At 40.6% G+C, this 25,986-nt stretch overlaps 2 protein-coding genes across 3 annotated transcripts in view; one reads left to right on the forward strand and one right to left on the reverse strand.

Moving 5' to 3' along the window:
* Nucleotides 1-81: 81 nt before the first annotated feature.
* LOC122829475 (B-cell receptor CD22-like) lies at nt 82-7,334 on the reverse strand. Its single transcript, XM_044114047.1, has 11 exons — nt 7,283-7,334; nt 7,109-7,185; nt 6,724-7,026; nt 5,665-5,898; nt 4,453-4,557; nt 4,170-4,382; nt 2,993-3,325; nt 1,710-1,967; nt 1,503-1,599; nt 1,362-1,419; nt 82-1,286 (listed from the first exon to the last, which is right to left on the reverse strand). The coding sequence occupies exons 2-11, from the start codon at nt 7,161-7,163 to the stop codon at nt 1,248-1,250; spliced, it is 1,695 nt and encodes a 564-aa protein (XP_043969982.1). The 5' UTR covers nt 7,164-7,185; nt 7,283-7,334; the 3' UTR covers nt 82-1,247.
* A 2,480-nt stretch (nt 7,335-9,814) lies between these two features.
* The window catches only part of LOC122829939 (zinc finger protein GLIS2-like), a 31,498-nt gene continuing 15,326 nt past the window's right edge, over nt 9,815-25,986 (forward strand). Inside the window, exon 1 of one of the 2 annotated variants that reach the window (XM_044114869.1) lies at nt 9,815-10,247. The gene's annotated coding sequence lies outside the window, so the exon portion shown is untranslated. Of the gene's footprint in view, nt 10,248-23,121; nt 25,290-25,986 lie in introns of those variants that run through there. The other variant, XM_044114870.1, reaches the window with a different exon arrangement.

Here is a 25,986-nt window from a genome sequence, read left to right on the forward strand (position 1 = left end):
AAAAATTTCCTTGAAATTGATCTTTGGTCAATTATTTATATTACACTTTTTTTTTTTCAATGGGTGACCTTTATAATTGAACTTGAGACACACATACTGCTCAGGGTCAAATTGACCCGCTGATTAAAATCAAGATAAATGAGTCATGCAGAGAGTATTTATGTTTCCCTCCACTTCTGCTGAGTGTCACTCAGAGTGGGTGAAGTTTGTCCACAGGAACAGAAAAGATTCCCGTCAAAAGTTGTATGAACATCTGTTTTCTCACAGTTTCCTAGTAAAGTAAAGAAAATAGTGAGAAATGGGCTTGTGTGTGAGGACGTGTGCATGCACAGTACAGACCAAAAGTTTGGACACACCTTCTAATTGAGTTCAATTAGAAGGTGTGTGTGTGTGTGTGTGTGTGTGTGTGTGTGTGTGTGTGTGTGCGTGTGCGTGTGTGTGTGGTCAAATATGGTTCATAGCTGCAAGAAAACGTATAGAATTGGACATTTTTTATCTTTTTTTGCACTTTAACTTGACAAATTGACCAGAACAGTATCTATGCATAAAGTAGAGAAAGTTTCATGCAAAAAAAGTACTTCCAACTATTTAAAAAAAATGTTAAACTTTAAAACGGGTCAATTTGACCCGCAACATGACAGGAGGGTGGAGAATATACGACTAAGTCAAGATGTGAGATGCAGAGAGAACTCTGCCAAAGCAAATTAAAGGTTAAAACGGAGACAAAGAGTGCTTTAAACAAGTGTTTGTTTAAGGGTGTGCACACCTACTTTATCAGCCTGTTGTGTGTTTTTCATTTTTCTTAATCTTTATCTTCTAACATATTTGTGTTTCTTTAATGAAATGCCACATTAAATGGCAGAAGATAAACATTGCCTCCATTCTTTAAGTCTCAATTGTTCAGATACTTTTAAAGAGGGTTTGCAAAAACCTTAGTAAACGTGATGTTATTTTTACTACTTAGTTTGCAGCGGTTTGTGGAATCTTGTTTCATGAAAGGTAATGATCGTCTTTCTTGATCTGAACATCGCCGTTTCAACGTATCTCCAGATAAAAAAGTTGCAACCAACCCATAAGCAAGAAGTGATATCAACGGAAAAGGCTTTATCTTTGGCATCTAAAGTTGCTTTTTCTATGACCTCTGTAAATTAATTTCAGGGCTTGTATCAAACACCGCAGACCATAAAGTCACGTTGTTGCGCAATGCCCTGCTGCCTGTCTTCCTGCTGTTCTTCAGTACGAGGGTTTTAGGCCGTTTGCGGGACTATCTCATATAGTGATATCTCCTGTGAGAAAAAAAAAACACTTAGCCGAGAGAAAGACACAAAAGCAGCCATTTTGCTTTGAGAGCTTGTCCTCACCTCTTCCATTTCCACCTTTTCACTCGGCTTGGCTGTGCGAGTTGCAGTTTTTCTTTTTCTTAATTCGTAAAAATGAAAGTTAAATGTGTTAATGTAATGGTAAGAAGGCATCAATACGTGGAATAATTGAAGGTGTTTTACCTCAGCATCAGGTACAGCTTACATCCAACAAGAGGAAGCAGCAATAAAAACACTATTCTTGTTATATTCATTGCTACTATCGCAGTTTTATCTCCATCTATGGAAAAGATAAATACAAACTGCTTGATTTCAGCGCAACTCACTTGGTTTAATGGATTCCACATTGTTGCGAAATCTACTTTTTTACACGGCCAATCCTTGAATTACCTCTGACAGTAAGAGTCTCCACGGCCGAGTTGATGTTCTGGGGGGTTCTGATCGCACAGGAGTAGTTTCCCGCATGCCGTCTTCTGACTGCGTTTAGAACAACGTGCTTGTTGTAGCCCCCATCGAGGCGCAGCGGTTGCTCATTGAAGAACCACATGTAGGTTATGTCCTCACTCAGAGGGCAGCTGGTACTGCAGGTCAGCGTGACTCTCTGACCTTGTGTCACCACGTCAGAGGGAGTCATGGTCACCTTCAGACCTGAAACACGTCGAGACACGGGAGATTAATGAGAAACGGTCAAAAAGCAAAAGCATATAAGTTTGGCAGGGTGGTGTATTGTAATATTTCATATCCCTTACAGTAAGGATGCACCTATATGAAAATTTTGGCCGATATCGATATCCAATATCTGATATTAACATTTCTATTATGACCGATAACTGACATTTACTGTTATATTTATATATATATATATATATATATATATATATATATATATATATATATATATATATATATATATATATATATATATATATATATATTGCAGTACCGTTTCAACACCAAATCAACCAGACACTGATAAAAATAAATATCGGATGTTTGCATTGGCCCAGTTTTGTTAATCAGACCGATATCGATATGTAAAAAAAAAAAAAGACCGACATCGGCCAATACCGATGTTGGTGCCGATATATCATGCACTCCTACTTTACAGCATTCAGCAAAAAGCATCCATAGCTCTTGACACTTTGTCACGTTACAACTCCAAACGTCAGGAGTTTAATGGGAGCTGAAGAGGGGTCATGAAGTTTCTTCAGAAAAAAAAAGAAATTGAAACTGAAAAAAAGTTCAAAACCTCTTTTCAGATTAAAGGTTTTGTTTCAGATTCTTTTTTTTTTTAGTTTCAATTTTAAATTTTTTAACAAACTTTATGGCCCCAATTTGGCTCCACAGCGTTTTCAATTGGTAGACCAACACCATGTGGAACGTGGCCTTGAAGTTGAAGGAACATGATGGAGCGTTTTTCAAATGTTAAACAAAACCCTACAGGATGTTGTTTGTCAGTGTGATTTCTCTCTTTAACTGAGGAAATGGATTATTTGTTGTGAAGATACTCCTATCCAAAGTGTTAAATATCAGTAAATATAAATGCTACCCTTAACCTTCATTACACAAGTGGGGAATTACAAGAAAATTAAATACGATCTAAATATAAAATAAATTAAACACACAAACAAATACATAAAAAAGCGAAAAATTGTGAAAAGAACAAGTACTACCTGTGACCACCAGGATCGCTCCCAGCAGGTCAGGCCGCTCACATTTCTGATACTTATTGAGAGTGAACATGTATTCACCAGAGTCATCCTTCATCAGGTTGTGGATTATGAGTGTGTGTTCGTAATTATTAACGTTGTGTTGCTCCACCCGGCCTCCAGCTTCTATCAGGGTGGCGTCAGCCTCCTCCTTCATGTCTCGCTTTACTTTATACCACGATAACCAGCTGGCCTGAGCTGAGTGCTTCTTTGTGTATTTGCTGGAAATGCTTACAGAATCTCCTTCCAGCATGCACAAGGTCCTGCTGACATAATTCAGGTTACCGGAGTTTGTGCCTGAAGAATGAAATTAGAATACTTAGTGAAAAGTGATCACTACAACGACGTATTAGGGCCGTTGTCGACAGAAAAAAAAAAATCAAGAACATTTTTGAGTTGCAACAGGCTGCGAGTAAAAAACTCAAATTATTAGATCAATCTCAGACATTTTGTAGGAACAACTTTTCTGGAAAAAATTATTTTTGATTTTTCTAGAAAAATTTCAACTTTTTTTTTTTCCAACTGATTTTCAAAAGTTACACATTTTTGAAACTTCCAGAACTTCTTGAAAATCTGTGAAGTTTTTGATCGTCAAATGTCGACAATTTAGCAAGAAAAAAAAAAATCTGAACTTTCGACTTTTGAAATTCAGAAATCTTCTATGTTTTTTTTCCAGAAAATTTCTAAGATCAATTTAAAAGTTTCTGTGTTTTGTTACTCACAAATTGTCAACTTTTAGAGCTTGGAAATTTCCAAGATTTATTTTTACAAATTTTGAAATTATTCTTGAAAATTTTGATGTTTTTCTAGCAATTTCTCCACTTTTCAAACGCAGAAATGTTCAAGATTACTTCTTGAACATTTCTGAGTTAGATTTTTTTTTTGTGCAAATTTTTGACTTTTCAAAAATGTCCAAATATTAATTTCTAGAAAATGTCTGAGTATTATTCCTTGCAAATTGTCGACTTTTGGAGCTCAGACATTTCCAAGATTGTGTTGAAAATATCTGAGCTAAATCTCAAAACTTCTGAACTTCTTTCTTGGCTGAAAAGTACTTTTTTCTTTTCTTTTTTTCTATCTACATCGGCCCTAATGCACCATCCAGAAAGCAACTGGGCGCACAAAAAAAAAAGTTACTTACACATCTCAGCAGAGTAAATATATTCATTGTTTTTAACAACGCAGGAGACATAGTCTTCAGATTTAAATAACATAATGTCCTGACTGGTGCAGTCCATGAAAGCCTTTCTGTTCCAGTACCAAATAAAGCCAGTGTGAGCGTCAGCGGCGGGGCAGCTGGTGCTGCAGGTCACTGTGATATAATCCGTTTCATCGACTATTTGAACACGTACATCTGTCAGGAGGGAATAAACAAACTTATTACACGTCAGACTGGATGGTGTGTTTCTGCGAGGAATCGTCACCTCTGGGGTACGTGATGGAGCACGGCCCCTCGGCTGGTTTCAGTTTCTCCTGACACATTTCTCCATTTGAATACGTCACGCTGAAACATCCTGGATGGATGAGGTCTGTAGAGAAATAAACAAAAAACACAACTTGGATAAATAATCCAACGGTTAAACGCGCCACAATTCTTCATAGTAAACAATATTCCTGAAGGAAATCCTGATATGACATTTTCAGCAGGTGTCGGTGACAACCAAAGTAATCCTGACATAGAAAGAAACCAAAACAAATAAGTACAGAGGTTTATGTGTATTAATGTGAAATGGCACAGGGGGAAAAAGTATTGAACACGATGGATTGGTTTTATACTTTGAACCAAAAGTTTGTGTTGGTAATGATTCATGACGCCTCCTGTTTGGAGGAACTATAGTCGCATCCATTCTCCAACACAGAGTCCAGATTCTTTAAATCTTGAAGGTCTGATGGGTTTCTTTCTGTGAACTCTGATTTTTAAGTTTTTTTTCAACTGAATTTAAACCAGGTGATTGACTGAAGTGGATTTATTGAGAGTCTCCTCTTCTCTGGGTCTGGGATCACTGTCTTGCTGAAGCGTTCAAAGTTCACCCTTGTTTCAACTTCATCATTGTGGAAGACGGGCAGCAGATTTTTCTCTAGAAGGTCTGGGTACATCTTTCCATGCATCCTCCTTTCACTTACATGAAGTTTGCTCGTACTGTATGCAGAAAAACAGCCGCACACCGTGATATTTCTCCTCCAAACTTCACTTTCTGTATGGTGTTTTTTTGGGGTGACGTACAGTGCATTTTGGCCTCCAAACATGGTGTGTGTTAAGGCCAAAAAAAGAGTTCAATCTTGACCAGACTGTGTTCTTCCAGTGTTTGTAGCAGAACAAATACTGGTGGTATTTGTGGAGATGCAGCAAACAAGCTTCAGCATGCTCTTTTTTTAGAAGTTGAGTCCTGCGTGGTGAGCAAACTCTCCTCATGTGACCTTTTGGCTCTTGGACAACTCTTCTGTTGATTCTTTTCACTCCTCTGTCAAGGGCCAGGATGACTTTCCAATCACGGATCGATTCCGATTGCTGTCTTGGCTTTCCATGCCTTTTTCCACCTTCCTTGTTGCGTGTGCTCAATACGTTTTCCCTGTCTCATTTTACATAACTTACTACTTATTTCACCCGTTTCATCACGTTTTCTGGTGTCACTGACCCACTGAGACGTCAGGAGCTCTGAGATCCTCGTAGCCTTTGATAGCACAGGAGTATCTGACTGCCTGATCGCTGCTGACCAGCTCTTGGTACCAGGGGGACCAGTCCTCATAGAGGAACTCTCCGTTCTGGTACCAGATGAAGGCTGCAGGGCTTTCAGTCAGAGGACAGCTGCTTGAGCACATCAGAGTCACTTTCTGTCCCTCTGAGGCAGGAAACACCTTTACCTGGAGGTCTGAAATGACAGCATATGGCCAAATGACAAAGCTCTCACGTCTGTCCAAAAGAAAATTTGTCTGACAGAGATAAAAAAAACAAACATTTGTATAAGGTAGGCATCCTAAAAACGCAGCTCAGTTACACTAGTTCTGTCGGAAGGAATTGTCGAAAAAATCCAGCAAACTGCTTGAAAAAACAAACAAACATGGGAATTTCTGAGTTTGAGAAATCAAAAGTTTACTAGAAAAAACTAGGAAGTGTTGTAGGTCAGTCTCTGGAATATTTTTTAAACGTTTGGAATTAAGGAACATCATTGTGATCATTTCAAAAAGTAGAAAAATTTAACTTTTCATTTTTTTACTCAAAATTTAAAAAAAAAATATTTAAGCAAATTTTTTATTTCAAAAAAAAAAAAAAAACTTAAACATTTCTAAGGTTTTTTTTCCCCCTATAAAATTTCTGAGGTATTTCTAGCATTTTTCTTTTTCCAAGAAAATTTCTGAGATTAATCTCAAAATTGACAATAATGTATTTCTCCTTTTTTTTCTATCTACAATGGCCTTAATAAAAATAAAAAAAAACCCTTTGACCCAAGTCAGACTGCTTAAAAAGTTCTCCTGAACAATGACCTCTCAGCATTTAGAAAAGGAAAATCTTTTTGATAATCATAGCTGCTTCAAAAAATTTCTTTAGTCTAAATTAACATCAGACGGTGTGAAAGAGGGTCTGTCTTTTTTATAAAACTTTTAAAAAACATTTGATTTCAGGTGTACCTATATATCAATATACTTAAGTACCCTGCAATAGGCTTCTGTATTAAAGAAATAGACCTTGTTTGTACCTGCGACGTGGAGCTTCGTACTGTTCTCCAAGCAAAAGAATCCTTTAGGATTCTTGTTTGATTCTTGGCAGCAGAAGCTCTGCTCATCACTCTTGTTTACATTTCTGATAGTTAGAGTCCCGTCCGCAGTTATGTTGTAGTTGACACTCGTAGAGTTGTCAGAAGTCTCTTTCACGGCACTCAGAGTTTTGTTTTCCTTGCGGTAGTACCAGGTCTTGGGCGCGGCTGGATCTTCAGCAAAGCAAGTCAGACTGACGGACGAACCCTTCAGGACGCAGATGCTTCTCTCTGCTCCCAGAGCCCCTTTAAAAGCACACAACAACTGATGTCAGCTAGAGAATCAGTTTGTGTCTCCATCTTACTACACGCAGATTCTGTTTCAGACCTGAGACACAGAGGACGAAGCCCAAAAACATCCGTTCAGCTTTTGAAAACAGCATGGCCAAAGTGTTCCCTCAATTTCTAGTAAGAGAAAACACACCAACAAACAAAATTTAAAAAAACAAAGTAAATAATTTTTTTTAAACCAGTGATACGGTAAATGTAAAATGCAACTCACCAACCAACATCGACAGCAGCTGTGTTGCAAAATGCGGTCGGTCTCCTCCCGGTCGATGGATCAATTGATGAAGAAATTGAGGCGAACAAACCAGATGTAACCACGATAATGAAGTGACTCTTCCTTCCCGTTTTACGTATGCGCCTTGAGTTGCTAAGCGAACAAAATATTTTTAGATTCAAAATTCTGATTGCATCTAAGAGTTACTTTTTCTTGTGTTTATTTGGACGTGTCAGTAAACACAGAATATATTTTTTTCTTGGTGCAGAGCTATTATGGGGAAAAAGGTGTTTGTTTGTTTTAATATTGAAATTCCGACATAGAAGCAGCAAACAGTCTGGGCCGATTATAAAGCATGGTTGTAAAAATGCTGACAGGACTTCTTAGTGTCAGAAAAAGGTAGGTAAGATTTCTGCAGACCCCACACATTCTGGACACAAGCAAATACAATGTGCTATTTTGGTAAAACAAACCTCCACAGTCACAGATTCAATTCCCAAGATGTCTCTCTGATGAACAGAGAAGGACTTTTCTATACCTTCATGAATATATCTTTACCATCTTGGAGGGACACCCAAGAACTAGGAAATAAAAAAATCTTCCTGTTATATGTCCCCTGAACAATCTGATTAATCTGATTAAATATTTCAGTCGCTTGACAGCACTAGTTTTACCACAACTTTGGAACATGAATTGGAAGAAGATTGATTCTTGTTTTACGGAGTTCAATCAGTCTATTTTTTTCAAAACAACTGAAGTGATGATGATGATTCTGAAGTGACTTAAAGACTACCAGGAGACAACAGAGTTTGCATGAGCGACCTTTTAACTGAGCTTGAATTCAACAAACAGCTAAAGTCTTCTTCAATTCAGCAAATGTTGCAAATGTATATAAAGATATGTGTGTGTGGCCACAATCAGCAAGTATTTATGCAGAAGTTGCGATACATGCAACCATTACGACAGTGGGTTGCAAGATAAGGCCGATGAGGGAAGGACTGAGCTGTATCAGTCTGGTTTAAGAGTTATTTGTCTTACTCTAAAACCAGTTTAGAGTTTCCTTTGCTATGTGTTTGGGAAATGTTCACCTTGTATATCTTCATACTTGTGTACAAACATCCACGTTATTCATCGTGTTATTTCCACTTCCGCATAATGGGCTCATTGAAACCTACAGAAGGTTAGAAATTCTTTGGCAACCAGTGGTTTCAGTATGTTCTGCAAAATGTTGCAAAGATCTCAGAACTGAGTGGACGTGACTGAACAGCCACGTAATATGAGTCTGAAAAGTGGCTGGATTGCTGTCAAGTGTTTATTTCTGTTAAATTGGATGATAAAACCAATTTAACAGTAAAGATTTCAACTTCAAGGGCTGCACAGTGGCGCAGTTGGTAGAGCTGTTGCCTTGCAGCAAGAAGGTCCTGGGTTCGATTCCCAGTCCGGGGTCTTTCTGCATGGAGTTTGCATGTTCTCCCTGTGCATGGTGGGTTCTCTCCGGGTTCTCCGGCTTCTTCCCACAGTCCAAAAACATGACTGTCAGGTTAATTGGTCTCTCTAAATTCTCCATAGGTGTGAGTGTGTGTGTGAATGGTTGTGTGTCCTGTATGTCTCTGAGTTGCCCTGCGACAGACTGGCAACCTGTCCTGGGTGAACCTGCCTCTCGCCCGGAACGCAGCTGGAGAGGAACCAGCAACCCTCCTGACCCCATTAGGAATGAAGGGTGTATAGAAAATGGATAGATGGATGGATTTCAACTTCAGCCTAAAAGAAAAGGTTATTGCCAGAGTGTGGTCACTTTTCAAGAGGAAGAGAAATTTTTGGCAGCCCTCTTTCCCCCCAACTTAATGACACTATTATTTGGAATTAATAATAATAATAATAATAATAATAATAATAATAATAATAATAATAATAATAATAATAATAATAATAATATACAAAAAATACATAGCACAAACCTTTCCAGTTTAACTGAATAATAGTCTGCTTTATGCAAAACGTGGTTTACCTGGAGTCAAACCAAAAGTAGAATTCTGAAAAGTATGATTTTATATCTCTTAACCCATCTGCGTTCGAATAATGTCTTTAAAAAGCATTCCTCTAAAGTAAAAAAATCACAATTTTATGTTATTGTTCTTTTGGGACAGACCAAAAAAGTTAATTTTATAGTGTTTTGGTGTAGTGTTGTACTTTAACCACTAGGGGGTGGCAACGCGCGCTGAAGCAATTACTTGGATACCGAACTACATATTTTCTGTCACAAACGGAGTCTGTCTGGGATGGATCTTTGTCGTGTGAAAATTATTCCCTTGACATCTAGAGCATTGAAGTGTTTAAGTTTAATAAAACATATTTTTTCTAAAATTCTTCCAAATCATTTGGATTGAAAGACGTTATGCAACTTAAAGGTATGTATTGTTGCCTCCCACTCCGAGTCAAAAACAGCTGGCAGATGCCGCGTCTCCTCCTCTTCTCCGCCCTCTGGAGGCCTCCTCCTCTCGGATAGCCTGTTCTCCGCTCCCCGCTCCTCTCTGCTTCAGTTGACCAGCGTCGCAAATAGGCGATGCACCTCTAGAAAAACCTCCGCCTTATTATCTGTGGACGACTTCAAATTTAAATCACTCAAACCCGAGTGACAGTTTTTCTTGTGTTTGTTTTCCTTTGAATCGTTTTTCTTCTTCTTCTTCTACTTTTTGGCAGTGTAATTTTGACAGAAACTACTTCTTTGACAAGGTTTTTGGTTACCTACCTGAAAACTGACCACTTTATTCACTGCAGAGACACTAATTCCAACATTTTTTCTTATCTTTAAAGAGAACCGGTTTGCAACTGGTTGGGAGATGTTACAAGGAGAGCCACACAAACTGGCTTGATTTTTAAATTTTTATTTTTATTTTTTTTGTTCTCAAAGACATCGACAGCATCTCCTAACAAACCACAAAAGCAACGGAGGCGCTCCTAAAAGGTAAACACTCGATCACTAATAAAGTATAGGCTACTCCCCCTTAAATATGTAAACATGTAAATCCGGCTTATAGGTTACTACACTTGTTTAGAAGATGAAAAAAAAAGGAAAAAGAAAAAAAATCACCTTGAAAATCCATTCTTTCTTTTAAAAAATGTTAACATAAAAGTACAAAAAAATAAAAATAAAGGTAAAAAAGTTAAAATTTGGTTCCCATTCTGTACTGTTTTTCTATTATTTGATTTTGTACAGTTTCGTGATGTAGAAAGACATTTCTGTGGAGAACGGCGTCAAACGTGCAGATTCTTTTGGGAATGATACATTTGCAACTGTTCACATTTTACACTTGCTCGCCATAAAAAAGGAGTTCCACAAGCTTGTATTCCCGGCCCACTAGTGTTGTTTCAGAGCAGGGTAGGATTAGGGATGTTTTATTTCCCTTCAAACATAAAACAAAACAAACAAAACTTTACTGACTGGAAAAGTTTTGAAAACAGAGCCTTTTCTCAGTCATACAAAATAAAAAACCTGCGTTGATTAAAAGCTACCTTTCTGGGACTTTTCTATAAGTTATAATTTTTATACTGATTTATGGAAACCAACATTTTTTCCGTGCTTCTGCTTGTACTTCTACTGAAAGGAATGATGCTACCCATGAGTCCTGCTCCCCAGAAAGTGGGAATCACCTTAACAACCGCGTTGCAGTTGTGATACGATTACAGATTTCAGTTTTAGTATTTTATTTAAATGAACGTATAAGAAGGATTCAGAGTTGTTCAGGTTCTAATTATCAGAGGCGTGGACTCGAGTCGTATGACTTGGATTTGAGTCAAGTCCGAGTTCTAACGTGTATGCTTCTTTTTGTCGCGCCATTTTAAAACTTGCTAGCTTGTTAGCTCAAGATCACCGGTGGATGGTGAGCAGAGGTCCGTTTCAGAAAGCGGGTTCTGTACCTGAACTCAGGGAAAGGAGTTTCTCTCTATCGGTCCCCCATCATAACGCCGAAGCGGGTCCAGTTCCATCAGAGGACGGGTCGTTTATCTGAAGACATCCGCCTTGGGAAATCATACTGACAGTTTTTCACAGAATTTTTTATTACATTTTTATTTGGAAACATAAAGTTTAATTAGACAACATAAAGATGTCATTTTAGAATGACTTTAAAGATATTTTGTACGTTCAGTTGAACTTGTTTCATCATAATTTGAGATAAACACAGATTTAAAAAGAAGAACACATTGTCTATTATTTACTTTTAACATGATTTAAAAAAAAGACTTGAAAGGACTTGAAATTTCAAGTTGCAGACTTGGGACTTGACACTTACAGTTGGCTGTCTTTGCTTGAGACTTGACTCAGGACTTCAGGATAAAGACTTGAGACCTGAAACTTACCAAAACAATGGCTTGGTCCAGCCTCCGCTAAATCTGAGACGAAGTGTATGAAACCACACACCACGTTCAAGCATCTTAATATTTCCTTAATGGAGATGAAGCCAAACTTGAACAACTGTGTGTGAAGTAAATACACCCAATGATTCAACAGCTTACTAAACTTCTTGTTAGCGGCAGTAACTTTGAGTAACCCATTTTTTGTTGTGACACTAATGCTCAGTAACCACTAACATGCAGCCAGAAGGACACAGTTATGCTACCAAGTTGTTAGTAGGCTTACAATAAGTAAATTGGGAAGTAAACACCTTTGTTGAGATTCCAACCCAATCTGTCTTAGGGTTTTTCTTCAACGGTAGCATCTAATGTAGCGGTCTCAAACTCCAGTCCTCGAGGGCCGCAGTCCTGCAGTTTTTAGATGTGCCGCAGGTACAAAACACTGGAATGAAATGGATTAATTACCTCCACCTTGTGTAGATCATTTCTCCAGAGCCTTAATTATTCTATTCAGGTGTGCTGCAGCAGAGGCACATCTAAAAGTTGCAGGACTGTGGCCCTCGAGGACTAGAGTTTGAGACCCCTGCACTAATGTATGTATAAAGGTCGGCAGATGGGCAAACACGGACTTCCCCAACCTTTGACGTCATCACTCCTGAAAATTTTAACACCTCCTCGAGCATAACACATGTGAATTTTATCCGTACTCATTCCCAAAAGGCAGGGCGTTTGTTGGTAATGACCTATGAGTTAATCGGCGCCACAGAATTCCCCAAACTTTGCAACAAGGTGGCCAGAGCTGGCTGTGTGGGGGCGATTCTTGTAAAGCCCCAAATGTGCAGGTTGCAGCCTCCTTGCATCATGTAGCTCTTTAAAGGCTGGGCCAGACACAGTTGTGTGGATTTTCCTAAAAGAATCAGAGCCAAGCAATCTCCTTTCCTGTAATTCCTCCATCTGTCTGTCTTACTGCCCTTATCCAACTGCGAGGAACACTCCTGTTTGGGTACATATGGGATTGGTCTGTTTTTGTGCGTTCGATAATGTGTTGGCAGCAAGTAAAGAGTCAGGTCAATGCAGAAAACAAGATAGAGGAGAAGGCAGAAAGAAGAGAGAAGATCTTGGAAGTCAGTCAACAAGTGAAGAAAGAGAGAGGAATGTAGGATTTAGGGAAGAAATGTTGTAGAAGACAGAACATAAATTTTTATAGATGTGACATAATCTTGTGCCAATAAGTGTTTTTTTCTGCATTTTGCATCATGTTGCAACCACAAAGTTCAATATATTTGATCATAATTCCACGTGATAGACCAATGATTGAATGTGGTCTTTAAACTTTTGCTACACATTAGAAAACTACATTTTACAGCAATACCCCTTACCTGGGGTATTTCTCTACCAGCTTTGCACATCCAGTAACTAAAGTTTTGGCCCATTTTTCTTTTAAAAAATCTCCACCTCGGATCGGAAGGAAAGCGCTCTGGGACAGCAACGCTTCCAAGGTATGCCAAAAATTTCCAATGAGACCGAATACAAGAATCATCTTTGCTCTAAACCATTCCTTTATGGCCGGAGCTGTATGTTGAAGGGTTGTTGCCCTGCTGGACGGTGAACCTCCAGGACTCTCTCAGCTCTATTTACAGTATTTAGCTCCATCAACCATCTCTCAACAATCTCCCTTTCACTGCTGCAGAGAAGCATTCCCACAGTAGTGGTCGAACAAGGTGGGGCTGGTTTGTTTGGGGTGATTTTTTTTAAATTTTTTTAATCTAATGTGATCACACTGTGTCCCCAACATGGCTTGTAGCAAACTACAAATGGGACTTCTTATATTTTTTTTCCACCACCCTTCAATGAAAGCCAGCTCTGTGGACAGCACGGTAACAGCTGGTTTGTCAGCATGTTGTTCCACCTGAGAGTTTCCATGTCTCTTCTAGTGGTTTTTGCATTTGTTTCTGCTTTAAACTTTCTCCCTGTTTTGTTTGCTGCTTGGTTTTCAGGAGGCTGTTTGTTCACTAAGCAGTCCCTCCAGGATTTTAGTGACATCAAAATCACAGATTTTTTTGTGTGCTGCCTTAGAAGTATTTGCGAGGAATTTTGCAATATTTTTCCTAAGTAAACCTCTTCCAGAATCTACATAGAGAAGAAAATAGATAAGCTAAAACACAGCAGAAGTGTTGTTGAAGTAAGGAACGTGTAAAATCAAGTTTTTTTTAACTTTACATTATGGTATAATGTTATTCTCTCATCATGTTGCTTTGATTCTGTCATGCTTGGTTGAGAAATCCTTTCATCTCCCACGGCAACCGTTGAGATATTCACCTTCAAGGATGGAGCCCCTCTTCTGAGCTAAAGTTTTGAAGCTTCTGAGCTTCTGCGACTCCCTCACTCTGCTCCTTCAGACTAGCCAGCACCAATTGGCCAACGCCTGGAGGAACTGCGCATCTTTATATGACCTACTTCTCAGCTCGTCGCTGGTAAAAACGTTGTTAAAGGAGCCATGTTGTGATGCCTCCCTGAAGGCGGAGTTTCAGAAAGAGCAGGAGCTTCTTAAAGAGACAGAGACCCAATTTCAAGGTGCAAATTACCAAGCCAAATTTCTTTTAAGTCATTTTTGATGGACAGTATTTTTATAACAACTGAAGTTAACAGTTGTTTATATATATATATATATTGATGTGTGTACCTTGGCAAGACAGTACACGTACTGAAATGATATGAAGAAAGCAAAATAGTCCCAAAAATTTGACAAAAGGCAATGAAACACACTGACAGACGAAGGAAGGTAGACTTAAACACAAAATCAAAGCAACATGAAGTTTATCAGTTGAAGTAAGTTGTTGGCTACAATGACAGTCTGTTGTCGTCGCTCTCGAATGTCCAGTCCTGGTCCCTAACCTGCAGCCCCTCGTTGGAAGCTCCCTGGGTGACTGCGGCCTTCAGGCCTCTGTTGTTTCCATACTTTCTCTGCTGTTTGTACATGATGGGTTCAGTGGGTTCAGCCCAGCTATAAAAGCACCGCTCCCCCCTTTTTTTCTCCCCCTGCGGCACAGGACGGAGTCTGCAGGCCCTCCTGTAGGAGGAGGAGGCCCTTTTTCGCTTCTCCTCCTATATAACTCTTTTTAAAAAATTTTTCGACTGTGTTTTCCTCTGCTTCCCCCTGGCTCGCTGGCTGGTTGTGGTAACAATTTTGGGCCCAACCCTGGACCCGGCAGTCATTTTTCTCCTCTTAGTTTCAAACCACCAACTAACCACTGACTCCCTGCATCCCCCCTTTCCTCCTCCTCCTCCTCCGCCGTCTCAGGAATGTCTTATTCACCTCCTCTGTGCGTCTCCGCGCTCTCGTTCTGACACGATCACAACTCCCATCTGTTTGTTGCGGCACCTGAACGCCGGCGTGTCGACGCGGTTCAGCGAACGCACACGTTTCGAGACACATGGAGACCCCACCCCTTCCATCAGCTTGTACCGACCACCTGCGAGGGAACACAGACGCACACGCACACACACACACACACACCCATAAACCTCTCTTTTTTTCTCCCTCTCTTTTCCATTATCCTCCAGAGAGCCCAGAGACGGGGTCTTCGCTTCCAAACCAAACACAGACCGAATTCCAAAAACCCCAACTCAACACCCCCCTTCCTCCATCTCTTCCTCCCACCCCTTCATATTTGCCTCTCCACTCCCCACCCATTCCTGGCCTGTTGGTCTTGGTCTTCTTCTTTTAACGTTAAAGTATAAAATAACAATCCGTCTTTTCAGCGTTTTGAAAGCAGATAAGAAAATCCACTTTTCAGACCTTTGGAAGTGATTTCCCCCCACAGAAAGGCAAAGTTATACTACCATATGTGGATGACGGTCTGTCATCTGGAGCAACAGCAAGCGACTACCATCGCTGAAAACAGAAAACGGATCGTTTTAGTCACCAAAAAAAAAACACTTTTTTAACTGTCAAAAGAATGCCTGGATGCATTTTGGCAACCTACCAAAAGGAACAGAGTGAGCGCTCTTACTTCTACCTCCCACAGATCCTAAGCTTGACGTGATGAGAGCTTTGAAAGTACAAGGCAGATTTCTTCTCACCCATCAAAAATCAAAAACACCATCTTCCTTCACAAGGTTTTTTATGAAACAGTCTGGACCTGGCCTGCAAGACGGGAAACCCAAACTGAGCGATGTGGTACCTGCGTTTCCATCAGCCATATTATTGCGCGATTTGACCGTCTGAAAATAAACTTGCTAAATGGAAACGCACCAATTTAAAAAAACAACAAAAAAAAAACAACTCATTTGTCCATAAAAAGTTTTGGGTTTTTTGGTCGTATTGAAGGTGGTTTATCACGTTTCCACGTCGTGATCCACAAGCAGATGTTGCCACTGGCGCAGAGCACAAAAACTAAGAAGACGACAGGAAGTAGTTGGTGGACTATGAGGGTTTTTGATGACTTGTTGCGTGAACAAACTAATTCATGTGTGATTTTATCGCTTTCATGCATAGTGGCCACTGCAGTGGGCAGATATCTAAAAGCCATTTCCTTGTGTTTCTTGTGGATTTTTATCTTATAAATGAAGTGGAAACCAGTGCGTCATACAATACACTGCCAACTACTGGCCATCCACTGCAAGTGCAAGAATGTTTTTGTTAAATCCAATATGGCAGACAGATAAAAAAGCAATTCAGGAATATCCGGTCCGTACTGCAGAAGATTTTTGCAGGTGAAAAATAAAATATTGTGGCATCAAGTAACCCCTAGTGACTAACACTACTGATGCATTTTCAAAATAATAACTTTGTATTTGGAGAGAATTACAAATAATCACTTCGGAAAAAGTCCTAGAGAAAACATTTTTCTTTACAAAGTTAAATAATTTTTTGTAATCCTAAATTTTTCTTTTACAATTGAAAAAAAATATCCATCCATCCATCCATCCATCCATCCATCCATCCATCCATCCATCCATCCATCCATCCATCCATCCATCCATCCATCCATCCATCCATCCATCCATCCATCCATCCATCCATCCATCCATCCATCCATCCATCCATCCATCCATCCATCCATCCATCCATCCATCCATCCATCCATCCATCCATCCATCCATCCATCCATCCATCCATCCATCCATCCATCCATCCATCCATCCATCCATCCATCCATCCATCCATCCATCCATCCATCCATCCATCCATCCATCCATCCATCCATCCAGTCTTGTTCTTTAACCTTCGTCTACGTTTCCTAACCGTAAACAAGACGGACAGGCTACAGTACGCAGCTGGGATTGGTTATTATTTACTTGCTTGGCACACACACACTCGCGAGGAGACCCACACACACACAGTGAAAATAAATTGGGTGAATCTGCTCTGCAGAGAGGAATGTGAGACACATGTGTTTATGTGTTCTGGGTCTGGATGACAGAAGGAATGAAAGAGGGATACTAGGAAATAAAAAAGAGAGAGAGAGAAATGCGGAAAGAGGAAAAAAACCAAAGGCAAATCTGAATGGAAGTGGAAAGAAAATATTGCAAAAACTGCGTTCAGTGTCCGGCTCTTAGGCTATTCCTGGGCTTGTCTGGCTCCAATCGATCGGTGGAGAGATTCACTTGGTTCCTCATTCCGGTTTTTATTTCAGTAACTTTTCCATTTTCCGTGCAAAGCGATTGTGTTTTTCTTTTCTATTTGTCTCCCCTCATTCTCTTCTTTATATCATTTTTTGTTACTTTCCCCCAAAAAACCTGGAGTGGCTGTGAATAAAATCATCGGTGGTTAACTTTCGGCAGTAACTATTGCTCCACTAATTGTTAGAAAAGTTGAAGGGGATAGAAGGCGACTTCTGATCCGTCTGACCAATGGTTGCAAAGAAACATTAATGGTCTTTTTTAGATGTGTTGCTGAGAGAGAGAGGTAAAAAAACACCCAGCAATAATGTGATTTCTTTTCCTTTTAAGAGAAAATTCATTTTAAGAACAGAAATAAACAAAGGTCTGCTGCTGTTACTGGTTACAGAAGTGTTTTTGTGAGAGTTGTTGCAATCTGCGATCATTTTCCGCTCTTTAAATGCAACCCTGTGATACTGAGGAGAATTCAGGTTCTAGCCTTTGCGTTTTAAACTTTCGCTGAAAGCAGCCGTATTAATGCCTCCTGCACATTTTCACCACTTTTTCCACAAGGGCTCATTTACTTTATTGGGATTTTGTGTGATGGAGGGACACAAATTAGTGCACAATAGGAAAATGGAAGCAACGTTTTCAGCCATCTTAGAAAGAAAAATCTGGAAAAACTGTTTCTGTTTTCTCTGTATGAGCTTCACACACCTGCAGAGATCATCTTTTACAGATTTTTATCAGATTCTTCAAGTGTTCTCATTTGCTTTGTGGCCAGTTTGATTCAGTTCATTTAATGGCGTCATTTCACAACATATCATCTCAAGGTACTTTACAAAACAAAGAAGAAGAAAAGAAATGATTACATTGAACTTTAGTATATCTGTGTATTTCTCTCCATTCATCTTCCCACCAACTCTTATTAGTTTTTATGTCGCTAGGAAAACGCATCATAATCCTGTCACCGCCATGTTTCACCTTGGAGGTGTTTTGCATGGAGTCCACAAAGTGTCATTTTGGGCTCATTTGACCAGAGCAGGGGGAAAAGTTATGACAAGTCTGAGGGCCCCTGACCAACAGGGGGCCAATCCACAATTTATTTATTTATTTTTTTGTTCATAGAAATAAAAAAATATCTATAAAAAAATTGGGGCCCTGTCAATTACAAAATTAATCATATTGTATTTTCAAAGATTGTTTTTATGAGTAAAAATTAAATGTTACCCCTCCCAGACCAAAAAAACACACATTCATGTTTGCCCTGAAACCCCCCTGGATCTGCATGAAATGGTTCGTTCCTGCTTGGGCCGACTGTGGCGGTTACTATGCTGCTAAGAATAATTAGAAAGTCAGGTTTTCAAAATAAAATAAAATAAAATAAAAAATAGAGAAAAAGGTAAGAGTGTCAATTTATAACCCAGTTTTTCCTCTGAGAGGTGGGTAGACTGTAAGATCATCAACCATTTAGCATAGTTAGGAATGGCTTAAAGTAACCTCTCTGGCTCGTGCTGCTGTGTGGCTCTGCGGCGTCACGTTACATAACAAAGTGGCCACCACTCCTTGATCTGCTCTCTCCATCCACACACCTTAAACACTTTTCTCTTTTCACAGTTGGCATCCACATCCTGGTGTGTTTGTGTCTCTTTGTGGCCCTTTCCTGCGCTCTCACCTCCAGTCAGTCCAGGCAGATGGTCGCCTTTCCTGAGTCTGCTCCCTGCTTTTGTGTTCGTCTGTGTCTCTTTCCTGTCCTCGCCGCCGCAGCTGGTTGATGAAGACGGGGTCCCTCCCGAGTCGGGTTCTCCTGGAGGTTTCTTCCTGTGAAAAGGGAGTTCTAGTTTTTCTTTTTTTTTCTATCCGTCGCCTGTCAGCTTAGGCACACGAATGATTGTTGACCAGACTGACGCTGCTCATTTCCTTACCCGTTGCACATCTTAAAAGCGCTCACACTGACCTTGGGTCTGTTGAAATACACGGAGTATGACAGGGTCAAACCGAGCAAGAGAATGAATAGAGGTGTGTTGGATTTATTTGGATAAGAACACAACAGACGGGGAAAATACCAGGTCAGATAAGTTGAAGAACAGGAATAGAAACATGTGAAAAGCAGTGAGCCAACATGTGCTGTTTTTTTTTTTAGCTTAGTTGACGATAAAGATGATTATCTTCATCATGTTTTGATATTCTGGTGAGAAATCTCTTTACTTCTTCATTCGGGTCTTTTGTTTTGTGCCCAATTTGAAGCGTTACTGAAAACCGAACACTTCAGTTTGCTGCTGCCTGGTTGAGCTAAAACAGAACGAATGGGGCCATGTGAGTGTCCCCAAGGTCCAAGCGGCTAGCGTCACGCTGTTGACTCTGGTTCTGATGTTTTCTCCACTCTCTTTGTTGTGGTGTTGTGGTGTTGGATGTCCTGCCATTTAAGAGTTACGTTCTGGAACACTGAGCTCCTTTGCTGAGTTCATGAACCTTTTGCATCTTAACAGGTTAAAAATACTGAAATGCTCACGATGGAAGTTTTCTATAAAAATGCGTAGATAATTTTATGTCCTGATGTGGCTAAGAGGTCCAATCTGTGTTGTCATTAGGTAAAGTCGTAGATTCCAATGGTTGCATGTGGACTACCTTTTGTGGCAGTAAAAAATAAACTGTTATATTCCTTTGGTAAGCATCAAAAGTCTCTGCCTGTGTGGTCGTCCATTTACCTCTGAAGTCAGGGCTTTAATGTGGGAATGGCAATAAACTCAACTGTTTATTAGTTCTAAGTTCAGAAGCCAGTGTTATTTGCTCTGAGCAACAACCAGGCTAACCACCATTAGCAATACAAGCTAATAGTTATTGCTCTTGTACTTTCAAACGCCGCAGCGACGTGTTTGTTAAAATGAATTTTGCAGTTTGAAATATTTTAATGAGAAACAACATTTAGACGTTGTTTTTTTTTTTTTTGTTTTTTTGCCTGCGTCTCTCCTTTCGTTTGGTAGAGGCGGCCATGTTTCATTTTGAGGTTCTGATTGTCAAGAATTAAATTTTCCCACTCAGAACACCAGCATCTAGAGATGTGGGCGTGCTTTTATTATTTGTCCAAAGAAAAGTTTTAACTTCTGAGTAAAAACTACATGTTAAACCAATCAAACCGTGCCAGTACACAGCGTTTTTGCCGTTGTTTTTATGGCATAACGTGACAACCTAAAACACTCAAAGTCCTGTTGCAACACTGTTTCCAAATGTCTCTCAAGACGGTGGTAGTTAGAAAATGTGATGTTAACCAGGGTGGCGTGCTAGAAAAAGAACAATTCGACTAGTTTCAACACATCCATAATATGTCCATGTTCCTTTGGTGCTAGCTTGTCTATTGAAACAAATTGTTTTCCATTAACATGTGTAGGTGTGCAAAATTTACCATTTTTCAAGTTCAGCTTGTTTCATAATCAAAAGCTGTGATGATCCTGTTGATCGTTGTTTAAGTTTAGTTTGAATTTAAAGAATTTGTTCTCCCTCAATTTGACTCGGCTTGTGTTTTATAGCTTCTCTTGTTGGATGAGTTTAACGTTTTAAGTTGCTGTACCTTCCTTAAAAATGCGCAGAAGGTCAGTAAAACAGTTTTTAAGAGGAAAATAGGCCCCTTCTCGTAAGGCTACTCCCCCACTCCTCTGGCCCCGACAACCTCCGCCACTCCCTTTTTAAGGGGTGAAGACGCCAGTGTCAGTGCGAGACAATCTACAGGCTCTACTGGTGACTATTGCATACTCGGTCTGCAGAGTTGCATCATTTAGCTCTGCCGAGATGCAAGAGAGCCAGAGGGAGAGAGGGTGGGAGGGAAGAACTGAGACGAATAATGGGAAAAGTGTGAGGAGAGGAAAGGGTGGGAGTCCACGTCCTGCGTTTTCTGTTTGAGGTTTTCATCTCCTCCTCTCTCGCTTGTTTTCCTGTGGCAGCCATGTTTTGCGTCATGAGGGAAGGTCAGCATCCTGGATGTTGACACTGACATCATACTGAGAAACAGACCTGACATAATAGAAGGCAGCCCGTTTACACCGTAGTTCTCGCCAACACCGGGGCTTGGATGAGCCAAAACGTTGGAGGTTCTGTTTGCCTTATCAAGACCTTGAGAGCGAAACACAGTGGGGAGAGATTTAAACTGTCAACTTGTATATCTGGGAATTACATTCAACCCAACTTAACAGTATTTCAGCTCCAGGTTTGAAACACGGAGCTGTTGCTACACTAGTTACTGTTAGCATCCTAAACCAGAAACATTTTCTTGCTTTTAGACATTTGATCAACGTGCTTAGAGAGGAAAGTTGCAAGCATACCGAGTTTGTGAACAACTAAATGAGTGACACGTTGTGGAGAGTGCAAACAAATGTGTATTTTCTCTTCCATCTATAGCTCATTTTATATGCATCGGCAGTCAGCCATGTTGGATTTTCAGACGATGGTGCTGGCGATAAAACCACAGACTGGAATTTCAGATTTTATCGACCTTTCTGGAAATTTCCGCTTCTAAATGAGTGGACTGGATAATTAAATAGTTTTCTGCTATGACAATAAAATACTATAATACTATGACATTAAAATAGATTTTTTTGTCTGTGTGAGATGAGAGTCACTTCTTCTATAGTTTCAGACCAAACTATGGATCAGAAGATTCAGGTGCTGCTCTGATCTGTTTCCAAACTCTTGATTTACTAATCTGCTTTGGTTCCAATCCTCACCTACGAATATGAAATATGGATTATAACAGAAAGAATGAATGACCAGCAGCTAAAACGATCTTCCTCTGAATGGCGGTTATATTCAGTCATAGAGATGAGGGGTGAGAAGCTCTCTGGGAGCTACAAATGGAGCTACTGCGTCCCTAGTTTGAAGGGAATCAGTCAGGTGGTCTGGACTCCAGCTTCTCAAAAGGAGGTTTTCCAAGCAGGCCCCTCAATTATAATACCCTGGGGAAGACCCTTTCCTTACCCTGGAAATGGTTTGTGAAAAATCTTGGAGAAATGGAAAACTATCGATGCTTTGGTGGATAATTCAACTGCAACCTTCCACCAATTAAAGATTGACTAGCAGAGGCAATAGTTCTTAACAAGACAAATGGTAGACTGCTTCCTCCAAGTCAATGTTGAGTGTTTGAGTCAAGTGGAGACATTCAGGTATCTTATAGTCTTGTTACCGAGTGCGGGTAGTATGGAGCCAGAGATCAACTGAAGGATCAGGGCTTCAAATGCAGCGCTGAGAAACACTGGTGAGTCAAAGAGCAAAGCTCTGTTTTTACTAGTCCATGTTGTAGGATATGGATTATGGCAGAATGATCTTGGATATAAGCGGCTGAACCAAGTTTCCTCTGTACGATGGCCAGGGATGAGATCAGAGAAAAACTCGGCTTCAAAGAGAGTCAGCGATGGTAGTCTGGGTATTTGATCGGAATGAGTCCTGGACGTCGACCCCTGGAGGTTTTCTATGCGAGATCAACTCATAAGAGGAATCATGGGCAAGGCCTGGAACTTTCTAGAGATATTAAACTTTGTTTCTGAACAGAGAACATCTTGGAATACCCCAGAATGAGTGATTGGAAAGTGTCATTAGGGAGGCAAAGGATGGATGGATGGAAGGATGGATGGATGGATGGATGGGTGGACGGACAGACAGATGGGCGGATAGACAGATGGATGGAATCTTAACACAACAAACTGAAAAAATGCAAGACATGTAGCCAATCAGGTTTTTTTTCTGCCCTCCAGGGGGTCTTTTTGTGGGCTCTAGTGTCCCTTATATGACAGTAGGCTGACAGGAAAGGGAGAAGGAAAGGGGGGAAGACATGCGGCAAATGTCGCCGGGTACGGGAATCAAACCCGCGACAGCCGCGTCGAGGACTCAAGGCCTCCAAATGTGGGTCGCGCTATCCCCTACGCCACCACAGCACGCCCAGCCAATCAGTTTTAAGTGAATGGACTACCTGGGCTTGAGATGATGGTACTTGTTCCATAAAAAAACAAAAACCCTCTAGTCTTACTCATCCAGAGGTTATTCACTGGGTTAAAATTTCTCACGCAAGAAATAACACACCACTTTCCTAGTCTGTTTGCTCGCTTCCAAAAGTTATGCCTCGCTTGAATGATGTTTTCACTCTATTTCTCCTCACTCTGTGGTGTGAGCAGACTGACCCCCCCCCCTTCATGACTCCCATCGTGATTCTGCCCATTTCCACTCATTTAGTCCTTTTGTTTGTGCCCAGTACTCTTCTAGCAGGTATCCAATTTCAAAGTCTCGTGCGGACACTTCGGACCTTTATAAATGCCCTCTTTCTTCTTGCCTCTTTATGCCTTCAGATCACAGTAACACAGCCCCCACGCCTCCCTCCGTGATCCTTGCAGTTGCGGGGACATTCCGAAATTCCTTAAAAGGACTTGCACTGGAAAGATCAAAGAACATCACTTCTAAAAATTGAACATTGACTTCTTTTTGTTTTAACGACTTGACGAGCTGTTGTTGATCCCAATCTCCCTCAACCCTTCCTTGCTTGGCAGATCAAGCAATCTTGACCATTTTCGTCCTGCACGTTTATAGAGTTCTAACAGAATGTATTAAGTTTCATAACACTTATAAAACATTACATGTGGCGCTGTGTACATAAAGCAATAGGCAAAGCTGCAAATACACACATGATCCAAGAAACTGGAAAGGAATGAAAGAAGGGAGTTGAAAATGCACTGGAGAATAAAGTATGTGAGAGAGGCGAGGGGAGGCGAGGGGGAGAGAGAGGAGTGGGAGGAGCGGGGAACAGGAGAGGTATGCTCTGCTGGTGAATTGGGAGAGGAAAACCACAGGAAGGAGTTAGAGGGAGGGAAGACAAGAGAGGAGGGAGTAGAAAAAAATTACAGGGAGGGAGAGGCCAGACCAGGGCGACTGTAGAAGCAAATGTTTCCTGTGAGAGGAGGAAAGCCTGATGAGTGTGTGCATCGTACCTGAGGACTCCATTAAGTGTGACATGTCATGTATGTTTTAACTGTGTAGGAGTTCATGAGAAAAAAGCTCATGTGGTGTCTCGAAGCTAACCTTGCGCAAGTTTCTAGAGACATGCACACCTAAACGTTTGCAGGCCTTAGAGTTTGAGAGCGCACATTTGCAGGACCAAATGCAGTCTTCTTAAATGCAAGTTTTTCTTGTAGTCACAGTCTGTGCTCTGCTGGGGATGGAAGTTGTGAGACATGTTGCAAGCTGCTGGAGGTTAGAGGTTTAGGCATTGCTGAGCGTCTTTCCGGCATAGCGTGACTCTGGCGGGCGTGCGTGTCTGGACGCATGTGGCGAAGGTCCGACGGCGTATGTGCGTGCTGCAACGGTGCTCCCAAGCAGCAGCCCGTGTGCGAGTGTGCGCATGAGAAAAGTCAGCGAGGTTGCAGCGGAACGACAAACCAGTGTGGTGAAGAAGTTGGCATAGAGAGCAGCCGGGACCCTAAACACTGACTTCATTGTGGTTTAGCCTCTGCCTTATATTCTGCCGGGGGATTGTGTCAGTGATTGCGGAAGAATTTGTGGCGACAGCTAGTTTCTGGGAGCCCGAGGGAGGAGGCGCGCATGTGGCTGGAAGGTTGCTGGTTTGAATCCAGCCAGTATAAAAAAAAAAACGTAAATCAAGAATGTCGTCGCTGCCAGCTGTCATTAGTGAGCCGTGCAGAGGGACACCCAGTCGAGGTTTAGCAGCTGTGTCGCAAAAAAAATTAACTGAAAAAAATAAAATAAAACTACGTTCAAACGAAGGTGTCTGGCGCCATTTAAGAGGCTGAAAAACTTGTGTCCAGAAAAAACAGATGCCTGCTGAAACTTTTCCACTTGGGGTGCAGGGTTTCAAGTAAAAGTAAAAAGAAAAAGAAAAAAAAAAGTTTCCAAGACAGATTTGCTGGCAAATTTTGAAGAAAAAACAAACCAATAACAGCTCAAATTCTGACTTTGCTTCTTTGCGTTTTAGAAAGGCTGGAGTGTCGCTCCGCTGCTTTGCCTCGTTGGTCTTTTTGTGACATTCCAGGATGGAATTTGGAATAAACATCTGAAGGTAATCTAAAGTTGGCATGGCGGACTGGGCTGCATTAGTCAACAATGTGAGCAATGGTGGACTAATGAGTTTTTTTTCTCTCTCTCTCTTTAGAGCTCTGTTTTGTTGTAGTTTTCCTCTTTATCTAATAGCTGATGGGGGTTTAAACGCAGGTCAACTTCCAGTTTTTGCAGAATGACAAAGTTAGTTTTCTTCTTAAACGGTGCCATCATTGTAACATTTTGTCCTGAAAACGTAAAGCGCTCTGGAATGGGTTTAGTTCACAGGAGGAAACTTTCTAAATGTGAATGCCACCTTAAACATTTCTCCCCAGAAAAAGTATCGGCCGAGAATCTTTAATCTCCCCTGGGCTGTTTCTTGCGTTTGTACCAGCTTGAGTGCTCAGAGTGTTGCAAAGTGTGTGAGGGAGGGAAAAATGCTGCTGTCGATAAGATAATAAAACCTGGGAGAGAGATTCCTTTAGCAGTATCCTCTCTCTATGGTTACTTATAACCATAATGAGGAGTTTTGTATTTTTTTAATTTCAAGGATTCATAAATCCTGCATTCACTCACCTTTGTGGCATGGGAGAGATTACATGGAAATTCTGACGGGGAATGAATTACAGTGTTCTGCAGCTTCAGATTATGTTTTTATTGAGGTTTCATCCTGAAGGACAATTCAGTTCAATCCAAATTATAGGGGAAGTTGCTAACAT

This window comes from Gambusia affinis, linkage group LG04, assembly GCF_019740435.1.
Source record: "Gambusia affinis linkage group LG04, SWU_Gaff_1.0, whole genome shotgun sequence".
NCBI classification, from domain to species: domain Eukaryota; kingdom Metazoa; phylum Chordata; class Actinopteri; order Cyprinodontiformes; family Poeciliidae; genus Gambusia; species Gambusia affinis.

What these genes read in the sequence shown, in the direction of transcription:
- LOC122829475 (XM_044114047.1), bottom strand. Translation starts at nt 7,163, where the DNA reads ATGCTGTTTTCAAAAGCTGAACGGATGTTTTTGGGCTTCGTCCTCTGT. An exon ending in TATTTACTCTGCTGAGATGT is followed by an intron (nt 3,326 to 4,169) that starts GTAAGTAACTTT and finishes TTCATTCTTCAG; the next exon opens with GCACAAACTCCGGTAACCTG. An exon ending in AGCGATCCTGGTGGTCACAG is followed by an intron (nt 1,968 to 2,992) that starts GTAGTACTTGTT and finishes GACGTGTTTCAG; the next exon opens with GTCTGAAGGTGACCATGACT.